Source organism: Quercus robur, chromosome 11 (assembly GCF_932294415.1).
Source record: "Quercus robur chromosome 11, dhQueRobu3.1, whole genome shotgun sequence".
Classification (NCBI taxonomy): Eukaryota; Viridiplantae; Streptophyta; class Magnoliopsida; order Fagales; family Fagaceae; genus Quercus; species Quercus robur.
This window is the reverse complement of record NC_065544.1, coordinates 11,863,928-11,887,814: the sequence shown is the minus strand read 5'-3', so window position 1 is coordinate 11,887,814 and position 23,887 is coordinate 11,863,928. Positions and strand designations below refer to the sequence as shown.

Below are 23,887 nucleotides of genomic sequence, written 5' to 3'. Positions count from 1 at the left end.
TCAGGTCGTTTAGCTTGTTTAATTCTACTAGTCCACTAGAAGAACCCTTACTCACAACAAATAAGTTTAATGTTTGAAGAGAAGTCAATTGCCCTAATCCACATGGCATATGAGTCAAATTCTCACAACCTTGTAGGTCAAGGTGCTTGAGGCTGACCATTTTTTGAATCCTTACCGGCAACTCCCCAAGCTTTGTACACTGACAGAGCTTTAATGTTTCCAAATTCACCAATTTTGTAATTGAACTAGGGAGAACCTCAATATGATTAGAGGAAAGGTCAAGGTACTTTAGATGCATCAAAGTACCTATGGTATCTGGCAACATCTTCATATTTAAATCATGTAGGTCTAATGCACGCAAGAATCTAAAACTAGAAATAAGTTTTTCGAGAGTTGATTCTTCAATTCTTCCCTGATTATAGGCCCAATTATTGTACACCAATATAAATGTTCGTATCTTGTTTGCTTTAACCAACTTGCTTAAATTCTCCTCAAAAAATGAAACATTGTAAAATGGAAACGATAGATGGTGTCCTTTTTCTTTCACATTTTTTGCATTGGAATCAACTAGTGTACAATCAGTCTCTGATACATATTCTGCAAGATCATGGATTAAATCATGCATTTTAAACCTTCTATTCTTGCCTCCATCTTCTTCTGCTTCTTGGAAGAAGGATCTCCAAAGTAGCTCCTTGAAGTAATCATCAGCAACATCCACTAGTAGTAAGTCCTCATCTGGTGATTGGATAAATCCTTGTGCTATCCATAGTTGTATCAATTTCAACTTATCAATCAAATAATCTTTGGGAAACAATGAACAATATGCGAAACAACATTTCAAGTGTGGTGGGAGATGATTGTAACTCAATTTTAAAACTGGCATAATACCATCTTTCAACTTAGGTACCTTAGTGAGTTCAATATTCTTGATGTATGACCATTCAGCTACTGTTTTTTTGTGATTTAAGACCCGTCCTATTATCTTTATAGCAAGAGGCACTCCCTTACATTTTTTTACTATATCCATACCAATTGCTTTAAAGTTAGTATTGATGGTCTCTTGCCCTTCTTCAAATGCCATTTGCTTCAATAATGACCAAGACTGATCCTCTGACAGGCCCTTTAGAGAATATTGTGACATTGGGCTGGTAATATGTGCAACCAATTTAGTCCGTGTAGTTATCACCACCTTACTTCCCCTTTTACCATCCAACAAAAGAGTTCTCAATTTACCCCATGTTTCTTCATTCTCATTCCACACATCATCCAACACAAGTAAATACATCTTTTGATTAAGAATTTCGCGAAGTTCAGTTTGCAAATGTTCCATTATAAGGCTTTCAGGTTTTTTCCTAGTTGCGGATATAATTATATTTTCAACAATTGTTTTCACGTCAAATACATCAGAAACACACACCCAGATTTTCAATTCAAAATGAGCCTTGACTATCCTATCATTGTATACATATTGAGCAAGTGTGGTCTTCCCTAGCCCACCAATTCCTACTATGGATATGAACGAAACATTTTCTTTCACATCAGAGTCTTGCAATAGACCTATGATGGCCTTCTTATCCTCCTCTCTCCCGATAACTTCTTTGTCACGAACAAACGAGTGAGTTTCCCTCTCCCTACTCACAGCCCGTGTCTCTAAAGGACGCTCTATCAATTGGAAATTGTTCCTATCACTCGCTATATCATTAAACCTCTCCCTCATAGCACTTAGTTTGCCAGCCATCTCATTACCAAAAACAAGTTGGTTTGAACTAGAAAAGAAAGTGCGTACCTTCTTTACAATTTCATGACCATCCATCACCTCTTGCGCAACACATAAGTGGAGAACTCGCTCAACAAGTCATCCGCATCAAAAGCTGCATCTCTGAGCTTCATGAGCCAGTCCTTGACTTGGTGGTTCTTGACCTGCTGCTCCTCTGCATCCTCAAGTACAGCTTGAATGGTGGAAATAGTGTTTTTCATTTTTTCAAGCTCATCGTTGACACCCCAGATCGATCCGATCTGATTGAGAGTGGAAGAGCCCAAGCTTTCAATGATCGTCTGCACAACGCCATAGAGGATTGCATCGGCCATTTGTTCTTGTTGGATGAAAGAAAGAAACTCAGAAGATAGACAATAAAGCTGAAAGGAAGGATGAAATGTGGTAGAAAGAAGATCAAAGTCGCTATGAAAGAGTTTTGTAAAGGCTTCACCTCTCGATAATGGTTTCACGTGAAGAATAGACAACTATATTTGAGTTTCACAAATGAATATATGCACGTGCAATGCTCACGAATCCACGCAACACATGAGTGTTAGTTCCACAATCAAAGGTGTATTGAGTTGAATGGCTGTTTGTGAGAGATTTGGTTAAATTTTACAAATTTAATAAACAGTCCCCAGCTCGATAATCGATATTGGTTCCGCGTGAAGATTAAAAAACCATAATCGAGTTTTACAAATGACTATATGCATGTGAACATATGACTGTTAGTGAGATTTTAGTGACAAATTGCCAATATAATAACGATTTCAATGCGGTTTCGCTTGAAAAAACTCAAAAGATGCCCCACTGCTCGATAATGGTTCCACGGGTAGACAAAGAACTAGTTGTATATTTTACTTTTCAGAGTAAATATATGCAGGCCTTATTGGTTACTGCTGTAGATTTTAATTTTTATATTAGGTAAAACTTAGGTATAATACAACTTTAGGTGAGTACATTAGATTTCTCAATTAAATTTAAATATATAACTGGATTTAATTTAATTATTCTTAGAAATGATAATATTATTTGTGTTTTATTGGTTAATGCAATCATGTGTTTGAATTTAGGGTCCAGATGTTTTCTTCTTGGACCGACCAAAATATTTTCTCTACAAAATGGTGAGAAAACTGAGTGTGGTGAATTTGATAGATAAATGACAAAAATATTCATGTGCACTTGCACATGGGCTTGTCCAATCCGTTGCTTTTTTTTTTTTTTTTTGGTTTGGTCTGTAGACACTGTACTATGCCTATTCCTTCTTCTTTATTTATTTTTTCTTTTCTTTTTTTCTTCTGGTTTGGACGTTGCCTATTATTATTATTATTATTATTATTATTATTATTATTATTATTATTATTTTCTTCTTTTGATTTCCTGGGCAGCTTCGTCCAGTTGCTCTTCTTCTTTCTTTCTTTCTTTTTTTTTTTTTGTGTGATTTTTTGTTTTTGTTTTTGACAATAGATAATGAAAACTAGACAAAGAAGAGAAAAAAACAAATATGAAAACTCATAATGATGTTATGATTTCCTGGTGTTTTCTTCGTCTAGTTGCTTTTGTTTTTGACAATAGAGAATGAAAACACATAATGATGTTAAAATATGAAAACTTGTAAACGGAAATCGTAAAATATCATGTATTTGTGTATTTTTTTTTTTTGTCAATAACTCGATATATTTAAGTTCTTTTTTTATTAAATATTGTAGTTGCACGATTTTCCTGATCCAAATCTTACCGATCAGGCCTTGGCCTAAGGCGCAACACACAATAAATCTTTGTAGAGGATGGGTCAAAGAACTTAGCCTCAGTGAACTTAGCCTCAGTGAACTTAGTCGGTCTGATGCATGGACAATGTTATTGCAGAAACAAAAAACACAAGAATGGATGTCTAACAGAAGATTCTATTTCCTGGGCACAGATCATACATTTTTTCGTCCCTCTCTTTGAGGGACTCCACTACATTATATAGGTCTCTCAGTCTTATCTGAACCTTACACTTGTTAATCATCCAAGCCCCCACTTGAGCACCTATCCTATCAGACACCCTTATCACTCCCTTGTGAGTTGCGATGGCCAAGGTAGCACTATTCAGGGGTCTTTTCCTCATTAATGCGGCCAAGAGGGTGGTTGTGACACATTTAATGTGGTGGTGGCAGCTTTCCATGAGATATTTTGGGTTTTATTCTTTTTTATATGCTTGGGGGATGAACTGCAATGGCTGGGACGAACTCTTGATCCGGACTTCGTAATGTCCGAGGAGGAGTTACTCCTCGGACAGGTTTCTTTTACCGCAATTGGGCTTAAATAATGTTTGAGCTATGACTTCTCCTCGGACAGGATTCTTCTCGGACAGGCATGTAGTTTACTTAGCCCATTATTTTGGGCCGGGCCCCACAATAGCCCCTCAAAACTCCGATTTTTATCTCCTTCCGAGGAGAAAAACGGGGTTTTGATGTTAGTGAGAGGATGGAAGTAAGGAGGGCTTGGAGCGCGCGTGCGGGCAGTTACTTTGGACGCGCTACAATTTACGAGGCGCGGCCATTTACTCCCGGAGGCTTTCTATCCCCTTCATCCAACGGTGAGGCGTGGATCGGACGGCCAGCATTTTTTCTCGAATTTTTAGGCAGGAGCGATGTTTTCTCTCTCCTCCCGGCTATATAAGACGTCAGAGAGGTTCAGTTTTCTTTTTATCGGCATCTCATAAACTCCAGAGGATTCCAGAGAACTCCATCGAACTCTAGAGATCTACGAATACTTGCGTCCGCTAAGCTTCCATAGTCGTTTTTCGTGAAGCGTCTCCTCCAAGAGAGATTTCCAGGCATCCCATTGAGCTTTTTGTGAAGGTATCGGTAAATTTCGTTCATTTCGTTGTTTCGATTCCCTCCTCGGACTTTACTTTTCTCCTCGATCTTTATTTTCGTTCTTCCAGTTCAGCTCAGATGGGTAGATTCGAAAAACTAGTAAATACTCCGGCCGCTATGGAGGCCTTTAGGGCAGTATACCACATTCCCCAGGGGGTGGGGCTGCAGTACTGTCCTCTTGAAGGAGTATTGACAGATAGAGGCGAGGGAGAAGTTGTTATCCCCATGATTGCTTTCATAGAGGGAGGGATGACACTTCCCATGCGTAGGATTACAAGGGAATACCTGTTCAACTATAGGTTGACGCCGCATCAGTGTGCCCCAAACATGTTCAAGATACTAGGCTGTGTAGACGTCCTAGACGAGCGGATGAATCTAGGCCTTACCTGACACGATGTGGTTTATCTGTACGAGTGTCACCACATCGAGAACGGAGGGTATTATCTTAAATCCCGATCCGAGGTCGTTAGGTTGATCTCTTGTCTCCCAGTATCCAATAAGACCGTGAAGAAGGATTTCCTTATTGCTTCAGGGGAGTGGAGCGATGGTATTCATTGTCCAACTCGGGCAAGAGCCCCAGGTGCGGCGTCTTTAGGGCCAATCCTTTTCGGGAAAGGGTTTAGTATTGGGGGGTTATTTTTCTCGCTTTCTTTACAATTGGAAAATTTTGTGAACTAATCCTACTCCTCTTGGACGTTTGCAGATAAAGTTCATGTCGCTCCTCTGCTAAGCCTCGTGAACGTGCCGGCGTTGAACTACCTTCTAAGGTCGGAAATTTACGTTACTGAGGACGGACAGTTACGTGCAGCTCATCTGGTTCTGGGCTATCAACCTCTAAGCCGCTCTTTCCAAGCTATCAGTCACGCCATAAGGGCTGGCAGTCCGAGGTTGGCTAGGATTGACGTGTCTAAGACCGGGTTCCTAGCTCGACGTGATCTTCCACCAGCCGTGCTACTTGGCGTTAGAGATCCCTTGCTAGCAGAGCAACTACCTCCGCCAGACGACCATGGCGTTGTTGTTCCGGTTGAAGGGGAAACCGAATCATCTTGTCTTTCCCTTGAGGAAGAGATAGACGAGTTTTATTTTGAGGAGGAGGTTCAGCAAGCCCCCTTGATTGAGCTTTCTGATCCCGAAGGAGAGCAAGATCAACACTCCACAGTTGGTGCTCCCTTAATCATAGCCTGCTCGGACGACCCCTAGGACGAAGAGATAGAACCCATGGCTGGTAAGTAGGGATGGCAAAATGAACCCGACCCGCGGGTACCCGGTCCGACCCGACCCTAATGGGTCGGGTTTTACCCGATCCGTTTAACATTAGGGTCGGGTCTGCGTTTTCATTAAAAAACCCGAAGCGGGTTCGGGTCGGGTCCGGGTATTAGGCATACCCGGCCCGAACCCGACTCGTATATATAATATTTAAAAAAAAAAAAAAAAAAAAAAAAAAAAACCCTAACTATAAATACTCATTTTTCCCCCAAAATCCCTCAGACCCATTCTCTCCCAAGCTGCCTCTCATTCTCTTCCTCACCCTCACTCTCCCTTAAGCAAGACCGCCGGCGCCGCTGCTTCGCCTCCCAAGCTTACTTCGCCGGTGCCGCTGCTTCGCCTCCCATGCTTACTTGGCCGGCGCCGCTGCTCCTTGCATACCTCACCTCGCCGACACCGCTGCTCCCTACCTCCTTCACCTTGACGCAACCTGCAGACACCACTGCTCCTCCCTCACCTCGCCAGGCCCTCCTCCACCTCACAAGGCCGCGACTCTCTCATCTCCCTCACCTCGTTAGGAACTCAAGCTTTTGCAATGAAAATCGTTCTTTTTGTTCAAAGATTCAAATTTGTAATTTCTAGTTTTAGTGCTATTTTGGTTGAATAGATCGGCTTGTGTGAATTGATTTTGTAGGGTCTTATTGTTCAGACCTAGGGTTTGTATGTTAATTCTTCTTTTTGCTTTTGATGTGGGAAAATATTGTAATGAAAAAAAAAAAAGGGTTTCTGATCTGTTGGTTGTTGAGAAAATAATGGGTTTTGTTGGTTTCCAATTGTTCAGATCTATTGGTTGCTGAGAAAATAATGAGTTTTGTTGAGTGTTCTTTTTCCCCTCCTGTTTGGTTGCTGAGAAAATCAATGTTAGGCAAACGATTTATTTATTTATTTTTTGATTGGGCCATAGAATGGGCCCTGAAGTACCACGGCCAAACGGGGCCCGTGGAGCCCGCGGGGCCCGGCGGGGGCGGGTCTGGGCTCCGGAAAAAAATCCGTTTAGTAAACGGGCCGGGTCTGGGCAACTAGTCTTGACCTGCGGGTCGGGTCCGGATATAAAAAAACCCGGCCCGAACCCGACTCGTTGCCATCCCTACTGGTAAGGGAAAAACTTTACGGGAGTTGATGGCCTCCCGAGGGAAAGGTCAATCATCACAAGGACCAACTCAGTCACAGGCCCAGACCCTTCCCCCTGTGGTCTCTCAAGTTCCCTCGGACCTAGGCCTCAAGGTTAATCCAGACCTGAAGAAGAAAAGGCCGGTTGACGCTCCTGAGGAAGGTGAGGTGGTTGCCCAGTCGACTAAGCAACAGAAAACCACCTGGGCGCCGAGGAGCAGAAGGGGTGACTCCGTGGAAAGCCGGGATGAGGAGAACCGTGCTGAGGTGCGCGCTACCCCGCGTACATGGAGCCCCAAGCTGGAGCTAGATGGGGTTGCTATCCCCTACAATGAGTCGATCCGAGAATATAACCGGGGCCGAACAGGGTACGTAGCTGATGCCTTGGAGCAACCCCTACTCCTTCCTCGGGATATGGAGGCCTACAGGCGGTTCTCTCAGCCTGAGATTTTCCTATCCCTCAAAAGGGATCTCGCCATGGTAAGTGACCCTTTTACTATTTTATTAAATTAATTTATTTAACCCTGTTAAATTCTAAACCAATCTTGTTTTGTTCGCAGATTACTCAGCAGGTATTTGTGGCTGAGGAGTTTTGTCGTGATAATCACAGTCGGGCTGAGGCTGAGACCCAGTCTCGGATGGAGATGGAGAAAGCCTTGGGGTCCCTCAAGCACGATCACCTTGAACTCACGGAGAAGTTCAAGGAGTCGGAGAAACGACACAAGAGTGCAGAGGCCAGTTTAAAAAGTGCTGAGACCCAGGCAGAGGATCAGCGCAAAGAGCTGTACGCGACCCAGATCAACCTTGCCACCGAGAAGCAAGCAGTGCTGGATCTCAAGATTGCCCTGCAGAAAGTCGAGGATGAGTTGCGGCGGGTCAAAGAGGAGGCTCAGCTGATCCGAGAGGTTGCGAGGCTGAAAAGAATGCTTCTCACCAGCTCGGGGTCCAAGAAACAGAGGCCAGGCTATCCGAGGAGATCCTCGAGGTGTGCAGGGACTACTGCAGCATCTCATGGGCTCATGCCCTTGATGCTGCAGGAATTCCTGCGGATTCGGCGTTGAGACTGCCCGAGAACATCTTCTATTCTCAGGAGATCCGAGAGAATCCTGATGGCGCCCAAACGGCTTCGGAGCAGGATCTGGCGGTGCCTGATGCCGTCCCTGTGCCTGATAAAGCGAAGGATCCTGCCACGGACTCTACCATTGAGGCTCTTCCTCCTCATCCAGAGCAGAAAAAAGATCCTCCTGCTAAGGCTTAGCTTTTAGGCTTTTAATTTTTGTATTCCCCCTTTTTTTTTTGAATGAGAGTCGTCTTGTTTTTGCGTTCTTTTGTAAGGACCTCTCTTTGTATTGACCTCGGAGTATTAATATAGAATGTTTGCTTTACTTTCTATGGATGTATGCTAGTACCACTCTTTTCTTTTTTTTTTTAACGTTTGCAACGACATAAATAAATATAAACGGTCGAGATAAAAAGGATGTTGTGCAGCGACTTTGAATGAGGGTTGCAATGATGCTAGACTGCGCGCACGCCTTAAAATGATTTCCCTTAAGTAATAATTTTCCAAACTGTCATAAGTAATAATTTCTCCTAAGTCTGTGGTCCGAGGAGCCATGCAGGACTTAAGATCTGTTTAAAACTTGGATAGATTGTCATAAGTAATAATTTCCCCTAAGTCTGTGGTCCGAGGAGCCATGCAGGACTTAGGTTCTGTTTAAAACTTGTATAAATTGTCATAAGTAATAATTTCCCCTAAGTCTGTGGTCCGAGGAGCCATGCAGGACTTAGGTTCTGTTTAAAACTATGAATAGTTGTCATAAGTAATAATTTCCCTTAAGTCTATGGTCTGAAGAGCCATGCAGGACTTAGGTTCTGTTTAAAACTTGTATAAATTGTCATAAGTAATAATTTCCCCTAAGTCTGTGGTCCGAGGAGCCATGCAGGACTTAGGTTCTGTTTAAAACTTGTATAAATTGTCATAAGTAATAATTTCCCCTAAGTCTGTGGTCCGAGGAGCCATGCAGGACTTAGGTTCTGTTTAAAACTATGAATAGTTGCCATAAGTAATAATTTCCCCTAAGTCTGTGGTCCGAGGAGTCATGTAGGACTTAGGTTCTGTTTAAAACTTGGATAAATTGTCATAAGTAATAATTTCCCCTAAGTCTGTGGTCCGAGGAGCTATGCAAGACTTAGATTCTGTTTAAAACTTGTATAAATTGTCATAAGTAATAATTTCCCCTAAGTCTGTGGTCCGAGGAGCCATGCAGGATTTAGGTTCTGTTTAAAACTATGAATAGTTGCCATAAGTAATAATTTCCCCTAAGTATGTGGTCCGAGGAGCCATGCAGGACTTAGGTTCTGTTTAAAACTTGGATAAATTGTCATAAGTAATAATTTCTCCTAAGTCTGTGGTCCGAGGAGCCATGCAGGACTTAAATTCTGTTTAAAACTATGAATAGTTGTAAATAGACCAGTAGACACAGGATAATCACGAAACAAAACATGGGCTAAGCCATTTTCATTAATAATAATATCTTCTGAGGTTATTTACATTCCATGGTCGAGGTACAGTTTTTTCATCCAAATCTTCTAGATAGTAGGCGCCTATCCTGGCCACGGATGTGACGCGGTATGGTCCTTCCCAATTGGGCCCCAACTTGCCCCAAGAGGGGTTTTTTGCGCTGCTAAGAATCTTTCTCATTATGAGATCACCCGGACCTAAAGGTCGCAGTTTAACATTGGCATCATACCCTTGTCTCAGCTTCTGGTGATAATAGGCCATATGGATCGTTGCTTTTTCCCTTCTTTCCTCGGCTAGGTCTAGACTTCTTCCCAATAACTCGTCGTTACTGTTTGGGGTAAACGAGTTAGACCTCAGTGTGGGAAAGTTGTTCTCGATTGGGAGCACGGCCTCAGCCCCATAAGTCATCGAAAAGGGGGTCTCACCGGTTGACCGTCGCGGCATTGTCCGATAGGTCCATAAGACGTGTGGGAGCTCTTCTACCCATCTCCCCATTGCCTCATCCAGTCTTTTCTTCAGTCCGTTCACTATGACCTTGTTCACGGCCTCGACTTGCCCATTTCCTTGGGGGTAGGCTGGGGTGGAATATCGGTTAATGATCCCAAACTCGCGGCAATACTCCCTAAAGCTCTTACTGTCGAATTGAAGACCATTGTCTGAAATGAGTGTACGTGGAGTTCCGAAGTGGGTGATAATGTTCTTCCAGATGAATTTCTGGGCATCCACGTCCCTAATGTTGGCCAAAGGTTCAGCCTCCACCCATTTAGTGAAGTAATCGGTTCCGACTATTATGTATCGCTTGTTCCCCGCAGCTTTGGGGAAAGGTCCGACAATATCAAGACCCCATTGTGCGAACGGCCATGGGCTAGAGAGGGGGTTGAGAACCCCTCTGGGTTGGTGGATATTTGGGGCGAATCTCTGGCACTGATCACACTTCTTAGCGTATTCTTGGGCCTCTCTTTGCATGTTCGACCACCAGTATCCTTGGGTGAGTGCCCTGTGTGCCAGCGACCTTCCTCCGGTGTGACTTCCACAAATTCCCTCGTGTAACTCTTTAAGTAGAGACTCGGATTCTTCTGGATGTACGCAGAGTAGGTACGGTCTAGAGTAGGAGCGCCGATATAGCTTGTGGTCCTCTGATAGCCAGAACCGAGGAGCATTCCTATGTATCTTCTCGGCCTCTAATTTTTCCTCCGGTAAGATGTCGTTTTGGAGGAAGTTCTTTATAGGGTCCATCCAGCTGGGACTCTTTCTGATCTGATGGACTTGGGCCGAGTTTCTTCTAATGGGACTTGCCTGGACTAGATCTTCAACAAGGATCATTCGCGGCAGATTATACGCCGAGGACGTGGCGAGAGTGGCCAGCGAGTCTGCATGGGTGTTTACACTCCTGGAAATGTGCGTCAGATTGAAGGACTCAAAACTCGTCTGTAGGCGTTTGACTTGTCCTAGATACTCTTGCATCCTAGCATCTCTAGCTTCCAGCTCGCCCGTCACCTGGCCGACGACCAATCTGGAGTCCGAGAACGCTTCTATTACCCTTCCGCCCAATCTTTGAACCATCGTCATCCCTTGAAGTAAGGCTTCGTATTCGGCTTCATTATTCGTAGCCGAGAACCCGAGTCTCAGTGATTTTTCAATGGCAGCACCGTCTGGCGATACTAAAACTATTCCAACTCCGGATCCTCTCTGGTTGGCTGCGTCATCCACATAGACCTTCCAATGCAAGGTTCCCCCTGCTGAAATTGTGCCAACCGATTTTCCATCCACGTCTTTTTGCTCGGTTATTGTTTCTACAGAGGGTTCAGCAAACTCCGCTACCAAGTCTGCGATGACCTGGCCTTTGATGGAGGATCTGGGCATATATTTAATATCAAAGGCCCCCAAAAGCGCACTCCACATGGCGATCCTTCCTGTGTAGTCAGCGTTTCGAAGCACCGCTCGAATGGGAAGCTGAGTTAGAACGATGACCGTATGCGCCTGAAAGTAATGAGGGAGCTTCCGGGTGGCATGTACTATTGCCAGAATTGCCTTTTCTAAAGGTAGGTATCGCACCTCGGTCTCGTGTAATGATTTGCTCACATAGTAAACCGGTCGCTGCACCCCATTATCATCCCGTATCAGTACCAGGCTTACGACATAGGGAGTTACAGCGACGTACGCAAACAGCACCTCGTCTGCCTCAGGGCTGGACATGATGGGTGGTCGCGACAGGTATTCCTTAAGTTGCTGGAAGGCCCGAACACAATCCTCCGACCATTCAAACCCTTTCCACTTGTTTATCAGGAGGTAAAAAGGTCGACATCGATCCGCTGATCGCGATATGAACCGGTTTAATGCTGCAATCATGCCAGTGAGCTTCTGCACTTCCTTCGGATTCCGAGGAGCCTGTAGGCTGTTAATTGCTTTGATTTAATCAGAACTTACTTCTATTCCCCTGTGGGTTACCATATACCCTAAGAATTTCCCAGACCCGACCCCGAATGAACATTTGAAAGCATTCAGCCGCAACCTGTGCTCCCTTAAGATAGCGAAGATTATTTCAAGGTCTTTCACGTGCTCGGACACCCTTTTACTCTTCACAACCATATCGTCTATGTAAACCTCAATGATCTTGCCTAGCTGTGGCTCGAACATCCGGGTCATCATCCTTTGGTAGGTTGACCCTGCGTTCTTTAGTCCAAACGGCATCACCTTATAGTGATAATTTCCGATGGGCGTTATGAAAGCCGTCCTCTCTTGGTCTTCTAATGCAAGGGATATCTGATGATAGCCTTGGAAGGCGTCCAGGAAGCTCATTCGAGGGTGACCCACGGTTGCATCCACCAATTGGTCGATTCGGGGTAAGGGGAATGGGTCCTTCGGGCACGCCTTGTTCAGGTCCGTGAAGTCCACACAGACTTTCCACTTCCCTGTCTTCTTCCTTACCACCACCACGTTTGCCAATCATTCGGGGTAAAAGACCTCTTTAATAGCTCCTGCTTTTTTCAGTTTTGTCACTTCGTCTCTTACGGCACTAGCATGTTCCTTTGAAGGGCGTCGGGGTGGCTACTTCTTCGGAGTGGAAGAGGGGTTAACGTTTAGGTGGTGACAAATGAGGCTAGGATCAACTCCCGGGGCGTCGTAGGCGTCCCATGCAAACACATCGACATTTCCTCTGAGAAATCTGACCAGTTCCTCTCTTTCTTGAGAAGGCAACTCAGAGCCAACCTGAAAAAACTTCTCCGAGTCATTGTTGACAGCGAATTTATCTAAACTTTCACACCTTATCTCCTCGGCTAGCCTATTGCCTTGCCCTGCCGAGGCGGCTGGTTGCTATAAGCTCTCTGGGGCCGAGGACTCGGCACGGGGCCGATGTAAGATGGCGGCCACCATACACTGCCTGGCCACGGCCTGATCTCCTCAGATCTCTTCTACTTGTCCTCTGGATGGGTATTTTACTTTTTGGTGAAGTGTGGAGGATACGGCTTCTAGGGCGTGGATCCATGGCCTGGCAACTATTGCGGTGTAGGGTGAGTAAGCGTCGACCACGATAAAATTTACCTCCACCACCTCCAACCCAGTCTGTATGGGTAGTCTGATCTGCCCCTTTGGTGTAATAATTCTCCCTTCGAAGCCGATCAGGGGGGAGTCATAAGCTGTCAAATCCTCCGGCTTCAAGTTCAGCCCCTTGTATAAATCAGGGTACATTATCTCCACCGCACTTCCTGAGTCTACTAACACCCTTTTCACATCGAAGCCTCCAATTCTTAACGTGACCACTAAGGCATCGTCGTGAGGTTCAATAGTTCCTCTTTTATCCTCGTCCAAAAATCCCAGTATCAAAGAGCTTCACTTTTTCGACCTTTTGGGTTCCCTTTGCTTGTCCTCGGAGGGGAGCCGGTCAATAGCCAGTACCCTGGGGAGGGGTGGTCCCGTTCTTCCTGGTGCGATGAGGATAACATGTATCGTTCCGGTGAGGGGTCTTAAGGATACATCCTTTCGAGATTCTTGTACTGCTTGACCGGGATGGCCGCTCGAGGGGTGCAGAAGGTGACGCAACTTCCCTTCTCGAACCAACTGATCTAGGTGATTCCATAGATTCCTGCAATCCTCAGTGGTATGCCCATGGTCCTGATGATAGTGGCAGTACAGGTTCTGGTTACATTTGGAAGGGTCTCCAGCCATCTTTCCCGGCCATCTGAAATAGGGCTCATTCTTTACTTTCTCCAGCACCTGTTGTACTGGTTCCCTGAACACAGCATTCACCGTTTGCGTGTTACTCTGTCCAGCCTGTCGCGAAAAATCTCTCCTCGGCTGGCTAAGGTTATACCGTTCCGACCTAAAATCATTTGCTTTGGGGGGGATAACCTTCCCCTTCCTTGCAGCTGATCTTCCTCCACCCTTTTGTACTTGTCGATCCTATCCATCAACTGATGAACGTTGGCAACTGGTTTACCAGTGAGGGATTTCCTTAAGCCATGCTCGATGGGGAGACCGCTTTTGAACGTGCTGATAGCAACATCATCATGGTTGTCATCTAAGTCGTTATATACCTCCCAATATCTATCCGAGTATGCTTTCAGGGTTTCTCCTTCGTGCATGGATAAGGACAATAGCGAACTGAGGGGTCGAGGGACTCTGGTGTTTGTGATAAAGCGGGAGCTGAAAGCCTGAGTGAGCTGCTTGTATGAGCCTATGGAATTTATCTTCAGGCTGTTGAACCACCTCATCGCCATCGATCCCAAGCTGGATGGGAAGATTTTGCACATTAGGGCTTCATTTTGCGAGTAGATTGCCATTTTTTGGTTAAACTGACTCACATGCTCTACCGGGTCTGCTCGGCTATTATAGATGGCGAACGCTGGTTGGTTGAAGCGTCGAGGCAGCTTAGCCCCTTCGATTCTATACGTGAAGAGTGACCTTGAAACCTGGTCGAGCGCCCTTTTCATAGCATCGTTTCCCGGACCCTTGCTGGATGGGCTCTCATACTTCCGTACAAGGCATGGTTCCCTTTCGTAAGAAAAGGTTTCACTTGGGGGGGTCCTTGACCTCCATCGGTAACTCGCATCCTCCGCATTAGAGGACTCGTCTGAGCCAGAGGGAGATCGCTTTCGCTGCACACGTCGTAACTTCCTTTTCAGGTCATCTATCTTTCGCTGCATGGCCTGATGACTATTTCGCCTCTGGGACACGTGACTACCCGTCTGAGTGTGACTCTGGCTCGTTCGGATAGTATGCACACTTCCCTCACGATTCCCTCTGCCGCCTGGGTTGGCGGGGTTATTTTGCCTTTGGGACTCAACGGGTTGTGTCTGTTGGGAGTTAGCCTGGTGAGGATTCTCCTAGTGTGGACCTAGTTCTGCCATGCTCGACCGCTGTGCTAGCTGATACCCTAGTTCTTCCCACAGACGGCGCCAATTATAGTTGTACGATTTTCCTGGTCCAAATCCTACCGATTAGGCCTTGGCCCAAGGCGCAACACACAATAAATCTTTGTAGAGGATGGGTCAAAGAACTTAACCTCAGTGAACTTAGTCGGTCTGATGCATGGACAATGTTATTGCAGAAACAAAAAACACAAGAATGGATGTCTAACAGAAGATTCTATTTCCTGGGCACAGATCATACATTTTTTCGTCCCTCTTTAAGGGACTCCACTACATTATATAGGTCTCTCAGTCTTATCTGAACCTTACACTTGTTAATCATCCAAGCCCCCACTTGAGCACCTGTCCTATCAGACACCCTTATCACTCCCTTGTGAGTTGCGATGGCCAAGGTAGCACTGTTCAGGGGTCTTTTCCTCATTAATGCGGCCAAGAAGGTGGTTGTGACACATTTAATGTGGTGGTGGCAACTTTCCATGAGATATTTTGGGTTTTATTCTTTTTTATATGCTTGGGGGATGAACTGCAATGGCTGGGGCGAACTCTTGATCCGAACTTCGTAATGTCCAAGGAGGAGTTACTCCTCGGACAGGTTTCTTTTACCGCACTTGGGCTTAAATAATGTTTGGGCTATGACTTCTCCTCGGACGGGCCCGTAGTTTACTTAGCCCATTATTTTGGGCCGGGCCCCACAAATATATTTAAGTTTTTTTATTAAATTTTTTTAAATTTAAAATTTTTTAAAGAGCCCCTGAAAAGAAATACCGGAGCTGACACTACTTGATAATGATATTTTTTGGCCGAATTCCTTTACGATGGTAAGCAATAAAAATAATGAAATAAAATGGGTTCCAGTTAGCTCAACTGGTAAAGTCTCTGATGGTTGAATACGAAATCTGAGGTTCAATCCTCGCTTGCACCAAAAACTGATTGGTGTCTTGATCTAATGATAAAGAGCTATCATCATGAGCGGACGCCATAAGTTGAAACTATCTCAAAAAAAAAAAAAAAATGATGAAATAAAAGTCATACAAGCAAACTTTAAAGTTCAAAGTTCCAACCTATTATCTCTAACGTGCATACACGTATCACACGAGGGGAGAGAGAGGGAGAGAGATTAGTTAGAATATTTAACTATTCTTAGGAGTTTCATTGATGATGTGAACTATGATATCTTTTTTTTTTTTTTTTTTTTTTTGAGAAATACATAAACATTTCATTCATCTGGAAAAGAGATACAACAGAGAAAGTAGACAACAACTGGGAGAAAAACAACAAACAACTACACACCCGTCTTCTCAATGAACCCAAAAGCCCAGCAATTAACCTGTGTTTGCATATTAAAATTTTGGGGTTTCTTTTTTTGGGCTGTAGCAACCCCATTTAAATGCCCACTCTTTGGGCATAAAGGGGTATTGATGGGCTCATTAAAAGGAGAGGGAATACTTGTGGGTTCCGGGCTGGGTGATATTTGGGCCTCAAAGAAAGACATTGGAAAGTCCAAATCTGAGGCTTTGTCAACCACTTCCTTACCCTTCAGTGAGGACCATTGGGAAACACGTGATAGCACAACAGAAGAGGGCGCTGAGCTCAAAGGGCATACCAAAGCATCATTGCTTTGGCTCTCTGACAGCATAACGTTGGAGCTAGTGTGATTTGACAATGCCATAGAGTGCCTTGCTTGCTCCATACACAGCCACACTTGACCAGCAGCCACCGGAGTGTGCTGAACACCTGTGATCTCCACCATTCTTTCCTCCTCCGACCCTCCTTTGCTAGCAGCACAATGATTCTCAAAGACCCCCTTAAATCCATTGCTTTTTCTGGTCTAGCCCCCAAAATGCCAGAGACATTCAGCCTCACCAAGACCCAAAACACCACAAATAAAGCAAAAGAGAGGAAGCCACTCCATATGAAACCAAGAACTGAACATTAACTGGAAGACCTTTATTTCCATATCTACAAACCTTAGATTTGAACCCACCTCCCAGGCAATTCTTTGAGTGGACTTGAAGGCTCGCGCACACACCTTTAAGAGATCCGATCTCGTGGTTGAGATGGAGATTTCATTTTCCTCTTCTGTAGTGAGTTGAAAATGCTGAAATCCCCCAGTGATAATTAGATCCATGTTGCTGAGTGGGTTTTCTCAAACCTTGTAGGCAACTAAACTTAGAGAAACCCGTATAGGAAGAGGGAGGGAGGGCTTGTACTAAAACAAGAGAAAACAAAAACTCCTACTGAGGGAGAGAGAAGAAAACTTGAACTATGATATCAGCTTAGTTTTTATCAAAATACCAATTAAAGGCTCATCAGGCGGATAAATTAGTAAATTATTGGTAGAAATAGAATTAGTTTGGTTTTTTTTTTTTTTTTATATAAATATTTCGACATATATAATATTGACTGGTGAGTGGTGAGTAGATCGTACATTGCCCCCTTTTTTTTTTCAACATCATCAAGACACCAACTTTTATAAGACTGGTGAAATTTAAAAAAATAATAATAATAATAAGTAAAGATATTACTCGACCGCCCTATGGAATTTTGGAAAACAATTTGAGACATATGAGATTTATGCAGGGGATCTCTAGGTACAGTCTAGGGATTCAAACGAATCTCTTGAGCTAATAAAAAATAAAACTATATATAATTTAAAAAAAAATTATTTATCTTTTCTTAAAATAAAAATTTGAACACCTTGGACCTAATTTTTTTGAAATACAAATAAAATTTATTTGAATATGATCTCTTAACAATATCTTGGTCTTTAAAAAAATAAAAATAAAAACTATGAATAGAAATAGAAATTTGTTCATCTTAATCCTCATAAAATGCTCAGTTAGATCTTAACAAATTTGAAATAAACAATAGGTAAAATTTTATTGTATTTAGATTTTGCTTGTTATTCACTTAACAACAATAATTAATATGTTTATTGTATTTAGAAACAAAATATGGTTTCTAAGATTTAATCTTAGCAACAATAATTAGTATGTTTATTGTATTAAGGCACAACACAATATGCCAAATGAATTTATAATTTATCTTTTATGAGAAATACTATATCCACAACATTTTTATAACAAATTTTAAGTTGTGGATTGTTATTAGCTATTACTAATAGACAAAAAAATAATTTCAATAATGGATTTGAATTAAAACCAATATTAACTTATCACTTAAAATTCTTCCTCAAAAAAAAAAAAAAAAAATCTTATCACTTAAAATTTGTTATAAAAGTGTTGTGAAAATATTGTAGACATAACACTTCTCATCTTTTATTCTTTTGTTAGCACATATTATGGACAAAAGAATCACGTAGATCACAAAATGCATCTTCTAAACAAATTTATGAGCCACCACTGGATTTATGAATTTGAGTGGAAATTATTAATTAAAAAAAAAAACTTATTGAAGAGTACTTAACACGTGACCAATAAATTCATTTTCATAATTACAAGTGACTATTAAATTTCATTTATATTAGAGGGTTTCATTAAATAGTGTGTCATCAATATATTTCAGGAAATACACACACAATATATATATATATATATATATATATGAACTCTAAAGATTTTTTTTTTTTTTGAGAAGGAAGACAGCTAATATTATTAGCCAGAATCGGCGAAAAGAACAGAATAAAGGTGTGGAGGGGCATCCTCCATCCATACAGACAAACCTCTGACATGTCTAACATGTCTAGCTAGGTTATGAGCAACCTTATTACCACTCCTAAAAGTATGAGAAAAAGAAATACACTCGTTTGTGGTTAAGGTGGATTTAGCCAAAGAGATAATGTGACCGAATGAGGAGAGAGAATCTTCTGTAGCCATAAAGGTTTTGATCACCATATCCGAATCTCCTTCAAGGATGAAAGGTCTGACGCCAAGCTCCTGAGCAAATGAGATTGCCCTAGCAGCAGCCATCGCTTCGACGATATCGGGAGAGAAAGGAAGTGGGGCTTGTTCTGAGAGGGAAGCCATGACATTCCCTTGCCAGTTTCGGATTACTACACCCAGCCCTGCCTTGCCCAGCTCAGGAAATATTGCCCCATCAAAATTAACTTTGAAACAGTCCATGGGAGGTGGAGACCACTGAGCTTGAGCCCGTACTTGTCCAACGACACCTTGCAACGATGGGAGTGAGATATTGTGCAGTTTGAAGTCCGACAAGGCTTGTGAAGCTTGTGGGACCACCTGAGAAGTGGGGAAGTCCAGATGCCTTATTCTAATCTGATTTCGATGATACCACAGTGTCCACATCACCATGGCCATCAGCTCCATGTTTTTATCCTCCGAAAAATTAAACTCCATCAGTTCCCGGAATGAAGTGAAGCTACGCACTTGCCGATACTCGCATCCCGGAATGGCTTCCCAAACTTCAGAGATTTTTGGGCACTCCCATAAAGCATGATAAGTTGTCTCAGGGGCTGAATGGCAGTGCTCGCAAACATCATCCGTAAGAATTTTCCGCTTCCGTAAGTTCCTTTTGACCGGTATCGCATCGCGACATGCACGCCAAAGGAAGTTTCGGACTTTATTAGGGACAGGTAGACTCCAAATTCTCTTCCAAATATCCTCATGTTGATGCTGGTTGTCCTACAAAGATGAGGGAATGGCTTCCATAGCGAGAAACCTTGAGCCCGATTTCACCGAGTAAGCACTTATGGAGTTAAAAGGCCATATAACCTTGTCCTCTACAGGAATCGGGCTTAAAGGTATACGAAGTATAAGGTCAACCTCAGTATGGTGAAATAAGCCACGTAGGAGGTTTGTATCCCATCTTCTTGTAACCGGGTTAATAAGCTCCGAAACCTTGGCTTCTTCAAAACCGGGTACAACATGTTATTTAATTCTGGGGCAGTCTAGAGATGGCAGCCAGGCGTCATTCCAGACGCTAATTGACTCTCCACATCCAACCCTCCATCTAGCCCCTCTCAAGAGTACATGCCTACCTTGAAGTATGCTCCTCCATGCATGCGAGCCGGACATAGAATCTGTGGCTTCCATTATAGTGCAATCCGGAAAGAACTTCTGTTTGAAAACTTTATAAAACAAAGAATTTTTATTGTGCAGCAGCCTCCAGGCTTGTTTGGCCAATAAAGCATCATTAAAATTTGCTAGATCCTTGAAGCCCATACCACCTTCATTCTTGGGTTGGCAGAGAGTATCCCATTTGACCCAATGAACCTTCCTCCACTCTCCATTCTGACCCCACCAAAATCTCCGGATAAGACTTTCAATTTCTAAGCACAGACCCAATGGGAGTTTGAAACAACTCATTGTGTAAGTTGGGATTGCTTGAACCACCGCCTTGATTAAAATTTCTCTTCCTGCCTGTGACAAGAACTTTTCCTTCCACCCTTGAATTTTCTTCCAAACCCTTTCCTTGATATAGTTAAAACTGGCCTTTTTGTTTCTTCCCACAAGAGAGGGCAGCCCCAAATATTTCTCATATTGAATGATTTCCGGAACTCCCAAAGCCAACTTTATACGATTTCGAGTATCCTCACAGGTAGCTTTACTAAAAAAGATTGTTGTTTTGTTTCGGTTAATCTGTTGGCCTGAACATCTCCCATATACCTCAAGGATATCCAGAACTTTTTGACATTCTGGGATAGTGGCCCTGCAAAATAAAAGGCTATCATCTGCAAATAAAAGGTGAGTGAGTCTCGGCCCATTTCGGCAAAGTAAATAACCCTTAATATCTCCCTGTATCGTGGCTTGAGTGATAAGCCCATGAAGAACTTCCGTACAAAGCAAAAAAAGAAAGGGAGATAGAGGGTCTCCCTGACGAATGCCTCTGGTTGGAGTGATCATGCCTTTTGGCTCGCCATTAACAAGGATCGAGTAAGAGACAGATTTGACACATAGCATGAGTAATTTGACCCAATGATCTGAGAACCCCATCTTCACCATGACTGATTCAAGATAGTGCCACTCCACTCTATCATAAGCCTTGCTCATGTCAAGTTTTATGGCCATATAATCCTCTTTCCCCTTGTGTCTCTGCATGCTGTGAAGAGACTCAAAAGCTACCAAAATGTTATCAGAAATAAGACGGCTTTTGGTAAAAGCACTCTGATGCTCAGAAATAATATTGGGTAAAATTCTCTAAAGTCTATTGGCTAGGACTTTTGAGAAAATTTTGTAGAATACATTGCATAAACTAATGGGTCTGAAATCAGATGCAAATTCCAGATTCTTCTTTTTTGGGATGAGGGTGAGGAAAGTATGATTAATATTTTCAGGAAGAGATGCAGTATTTAAAAAATGGAGAATAGAATGAGAGACATCATCACCAATTAAATTCCAATAATGTTGAAAAAATAAAGGAGGCATACCATCAGGACCTGGTGCCTTAAAGGGAGCCATCTGCTTAATTGCCTGCTGCACTTCCCATTCTGAAAAAGCTGTGGAAAGTTTGGAATTCATCTCAGCATTAATAACCTTCGGAATGGTATTTGTGGCTGAATCACAAGGTAATGTGTTGGCTGACATGTACAAGTCTTTGTAGTAGTGCACCAAAGCATCTGCTATTTTGTCCTTATCTAATATCCAATCACCATGGTTGTCCCGGATTTTGTGGATCAGATTCTTCCTTTTTCTTTGTGAGGCGTGGCAATGGTAAAATTTGGAATTTCTATCTCCAAACTTTGCCCATAAAACTTTGGATCGCTGAAACCATAATCTATTTTCTTTGTCAACCAACGTAGCAATCTCCTGTTTAATGCAACGGACTTTCTCATTACACCCAATCCGCATGGCCACCTTTTCAGCTTCAGCAAGTTCTTTCCTTTTCCTTATCAGCTCTTGTCTCACATTCCCAAAGTGGGTCCGGTTCCATTGGGTCAGCTCTTTTCCACATTTTTTTATCTTGTGAGTAACCTTCATTGCCGGATCAACCATCCCATCCCTTGAGCACCAAACCGCCTCTACAATATCAGAACAACCACGATCTGAAAGCCACATTTCTTCAAATCTAAAAGGCTTAGCAAATGAAGGGAGTAAGGGAGTTCTAAGCCTTCGGGTGTAATCCATAATGGGCTATGGTCAGATGAATCTGAATGGAGATGATGGATCTTAGTACCCGAAAACTTTAAGAACCATTCATGGTTGGCCAACCCACGATCCAATCTTTCCCATATGGAGTGTCCGTCCACAAAATGCTTCCTCCAAGTAAATTGAGAGCCAACAAAACCAAGATCGATAAACCCACACTTGTCGATAACATCTCGGAAGAGTTGCATTTGAGCTTGACTTCTATAGCTACCTCCCATCTTTTCCGACATGCGAGTCAGTTCATTGAAATCCCCAGCACAAAGCCAAGGAAGCTGAAGACTATTATTTAGTAGCCGAAGACGATTCCATGCTTCACTCCTTCTATGCATGGCTGGTTCACCGTAAAAACTAGTAAACCTCCAAGCCTCGCCCCTTCCCTTATTGATGATGGAATCTATATGATTCTTTGAAGAAGACTCTACATGTAGATCAAGAGAATTTTTCCAATAAAGGGCTAAACCACCACCTCTGTTATTTCTCTCCACAAAAAATAGATTCTCAAAATTAATATTCCGCTGAATTTCTTTTAGCCTAGCTTCATCTACCCATGTTTCGGCTAGGAACACGATGGAGGGATCTTTGGCTCGAATCAACACCTCGAGCTCCTTTCCTGTGCGCAGGTTCCCAAGCCCGCAACAGTTCCACACTAGTAGGCTCATTGTGGACGGCAGGGCTGCTGAATAGCCTCCACTGATGATAAGTTAAGTACATCCACCCTTGAAACCTGATGCTTTTTTGTAGGTAACTCGGGTTGGTTTTCTTCCTCTTCGACTCTATCACGCTTAGCACCTATATTGAGAGGTAATGGATTAGTCTGCATGGGAACATCACGTGCCAACTTTTTCCACCTACGTAAAGTCATGCACTCTGTAGAGGAAGGGTCATTTGATTCAGTCACGTGAGGGTTGGGATCCTGAGAAGTGGCTTCACGTACATTCAAAGAGATTTCCAACTCTTTCTCAGGAAAGGCCGAGACATGTGGGATGTTGGCTGTCTTAGGAGACAGCTCAGAGTTCTGGTAGTCAAATTTTCCAAGCTCCATATCTATTTCCTGGATTTGAGTTTCGAAATCTGGAAGTTTAGTATGGGAAGAAAATAAATTTGGAACGGACACATTTACCTCCAGATTTGGTGCATTGGAAATATCATTTGGCCGTGGGGTATCCTCCCTAATTTCTGTCATTTCCATATGTGATGCCTGAGGAAAGTCCATACCGTTGCCGCCCTCCGGGTCTACCTGAACTTCACCAGCACCGGTCAACATATCCGCCCTATCTGGTTCAGGGGTAGAATGAAACTCCTGAGCATTCTTATATGTTCCTCCAAAGCCATCACCCATTCCTAGCACCGTTGTGTAAGGAGTTCATCCCGGATTGTAGGGCACAGAGCGTAGCCAAGCACCATATTCTTGTTTTGCTGCCAATGACTTCCCTTTGTTGGCCAACCAAATCTCGCACTCCTTGTCGACATGGGACACCATACCGCACCAATAACAGAAATTAGGGAGCTTCTCATACTTGAAATAAACCCAAACCTCCTTATCATCTTCTAGGACAACCTTACGTCCTCGACAGAGAGGTCGCGAAACATCAACTTCCACTCTAATGCGAAGGAAATCCCCTCCTATCAACTCCTTGTCATTCTCAGATGGTACAACTGGTCCAATAGTTTCGCCAAGTTCATAGGCTGTTTCGGGATCTAACATTCGCATAGGCAGGCTGTGGATTTGTACCCAGAACTTCATCTTGGTAAACCGCAGACTTCTTGCTGGTACTAAAGCATCGAATCACTGGAAGAGGACAACGTGCTTATCAAAAGACCATGGTTCATTCGCTAGGACTCGTTCAGCATCAGTTTCGAGTTCGAAGACGAATAGAAGTACATGGTCAGAAGCCTCCCTTATTGTGAACTCTTGTCATGATCTCCAGAGGGGTTTA

The 23,887-nt window shown here is 43.2% G+C and overlaps 2 protein-coding genes across 6 annotated transcripts in view; one reads left to right on the top strand and one right to left on the bottom strand.

Moving 5' to 3' along the window:
* LOC126706112 (disease resistance protein RGA2-like) overlaps positions 1–2,212 on the bottom strand; it is a 66,187-nt gene extending 63,975 nt beyond the window's left edge. The window contains exon 1 of one of the 5 annotated variants that reach the window (XM_050405408.1): positions 1,190–2,212. In XM_050405408.1, coding sequence (XP_050261365.1) covers positions 1,190–1,813 — 624 coding nt within the window. In that variant the 5' untranslated portion in view covers positions 1,814–2,212. Of the gene's footprint in view, positions 1–256 lie in introns of all 5 variants that reach the window. The other 4 variants (XM_050405410.1, XM_050405407.1, XM_050405406.1 and 1 more) reach the window with 4 other exon arrangements.
* Positions 1–23,887, top strand: part of LOC126706111 (uncharacterized) — a 68,141-nt gene that overhangs the window by 27,461 nt on the left and 16,793 nt on the right. The gene's annotated exons all lie outside the window — the stretch shown is intronic.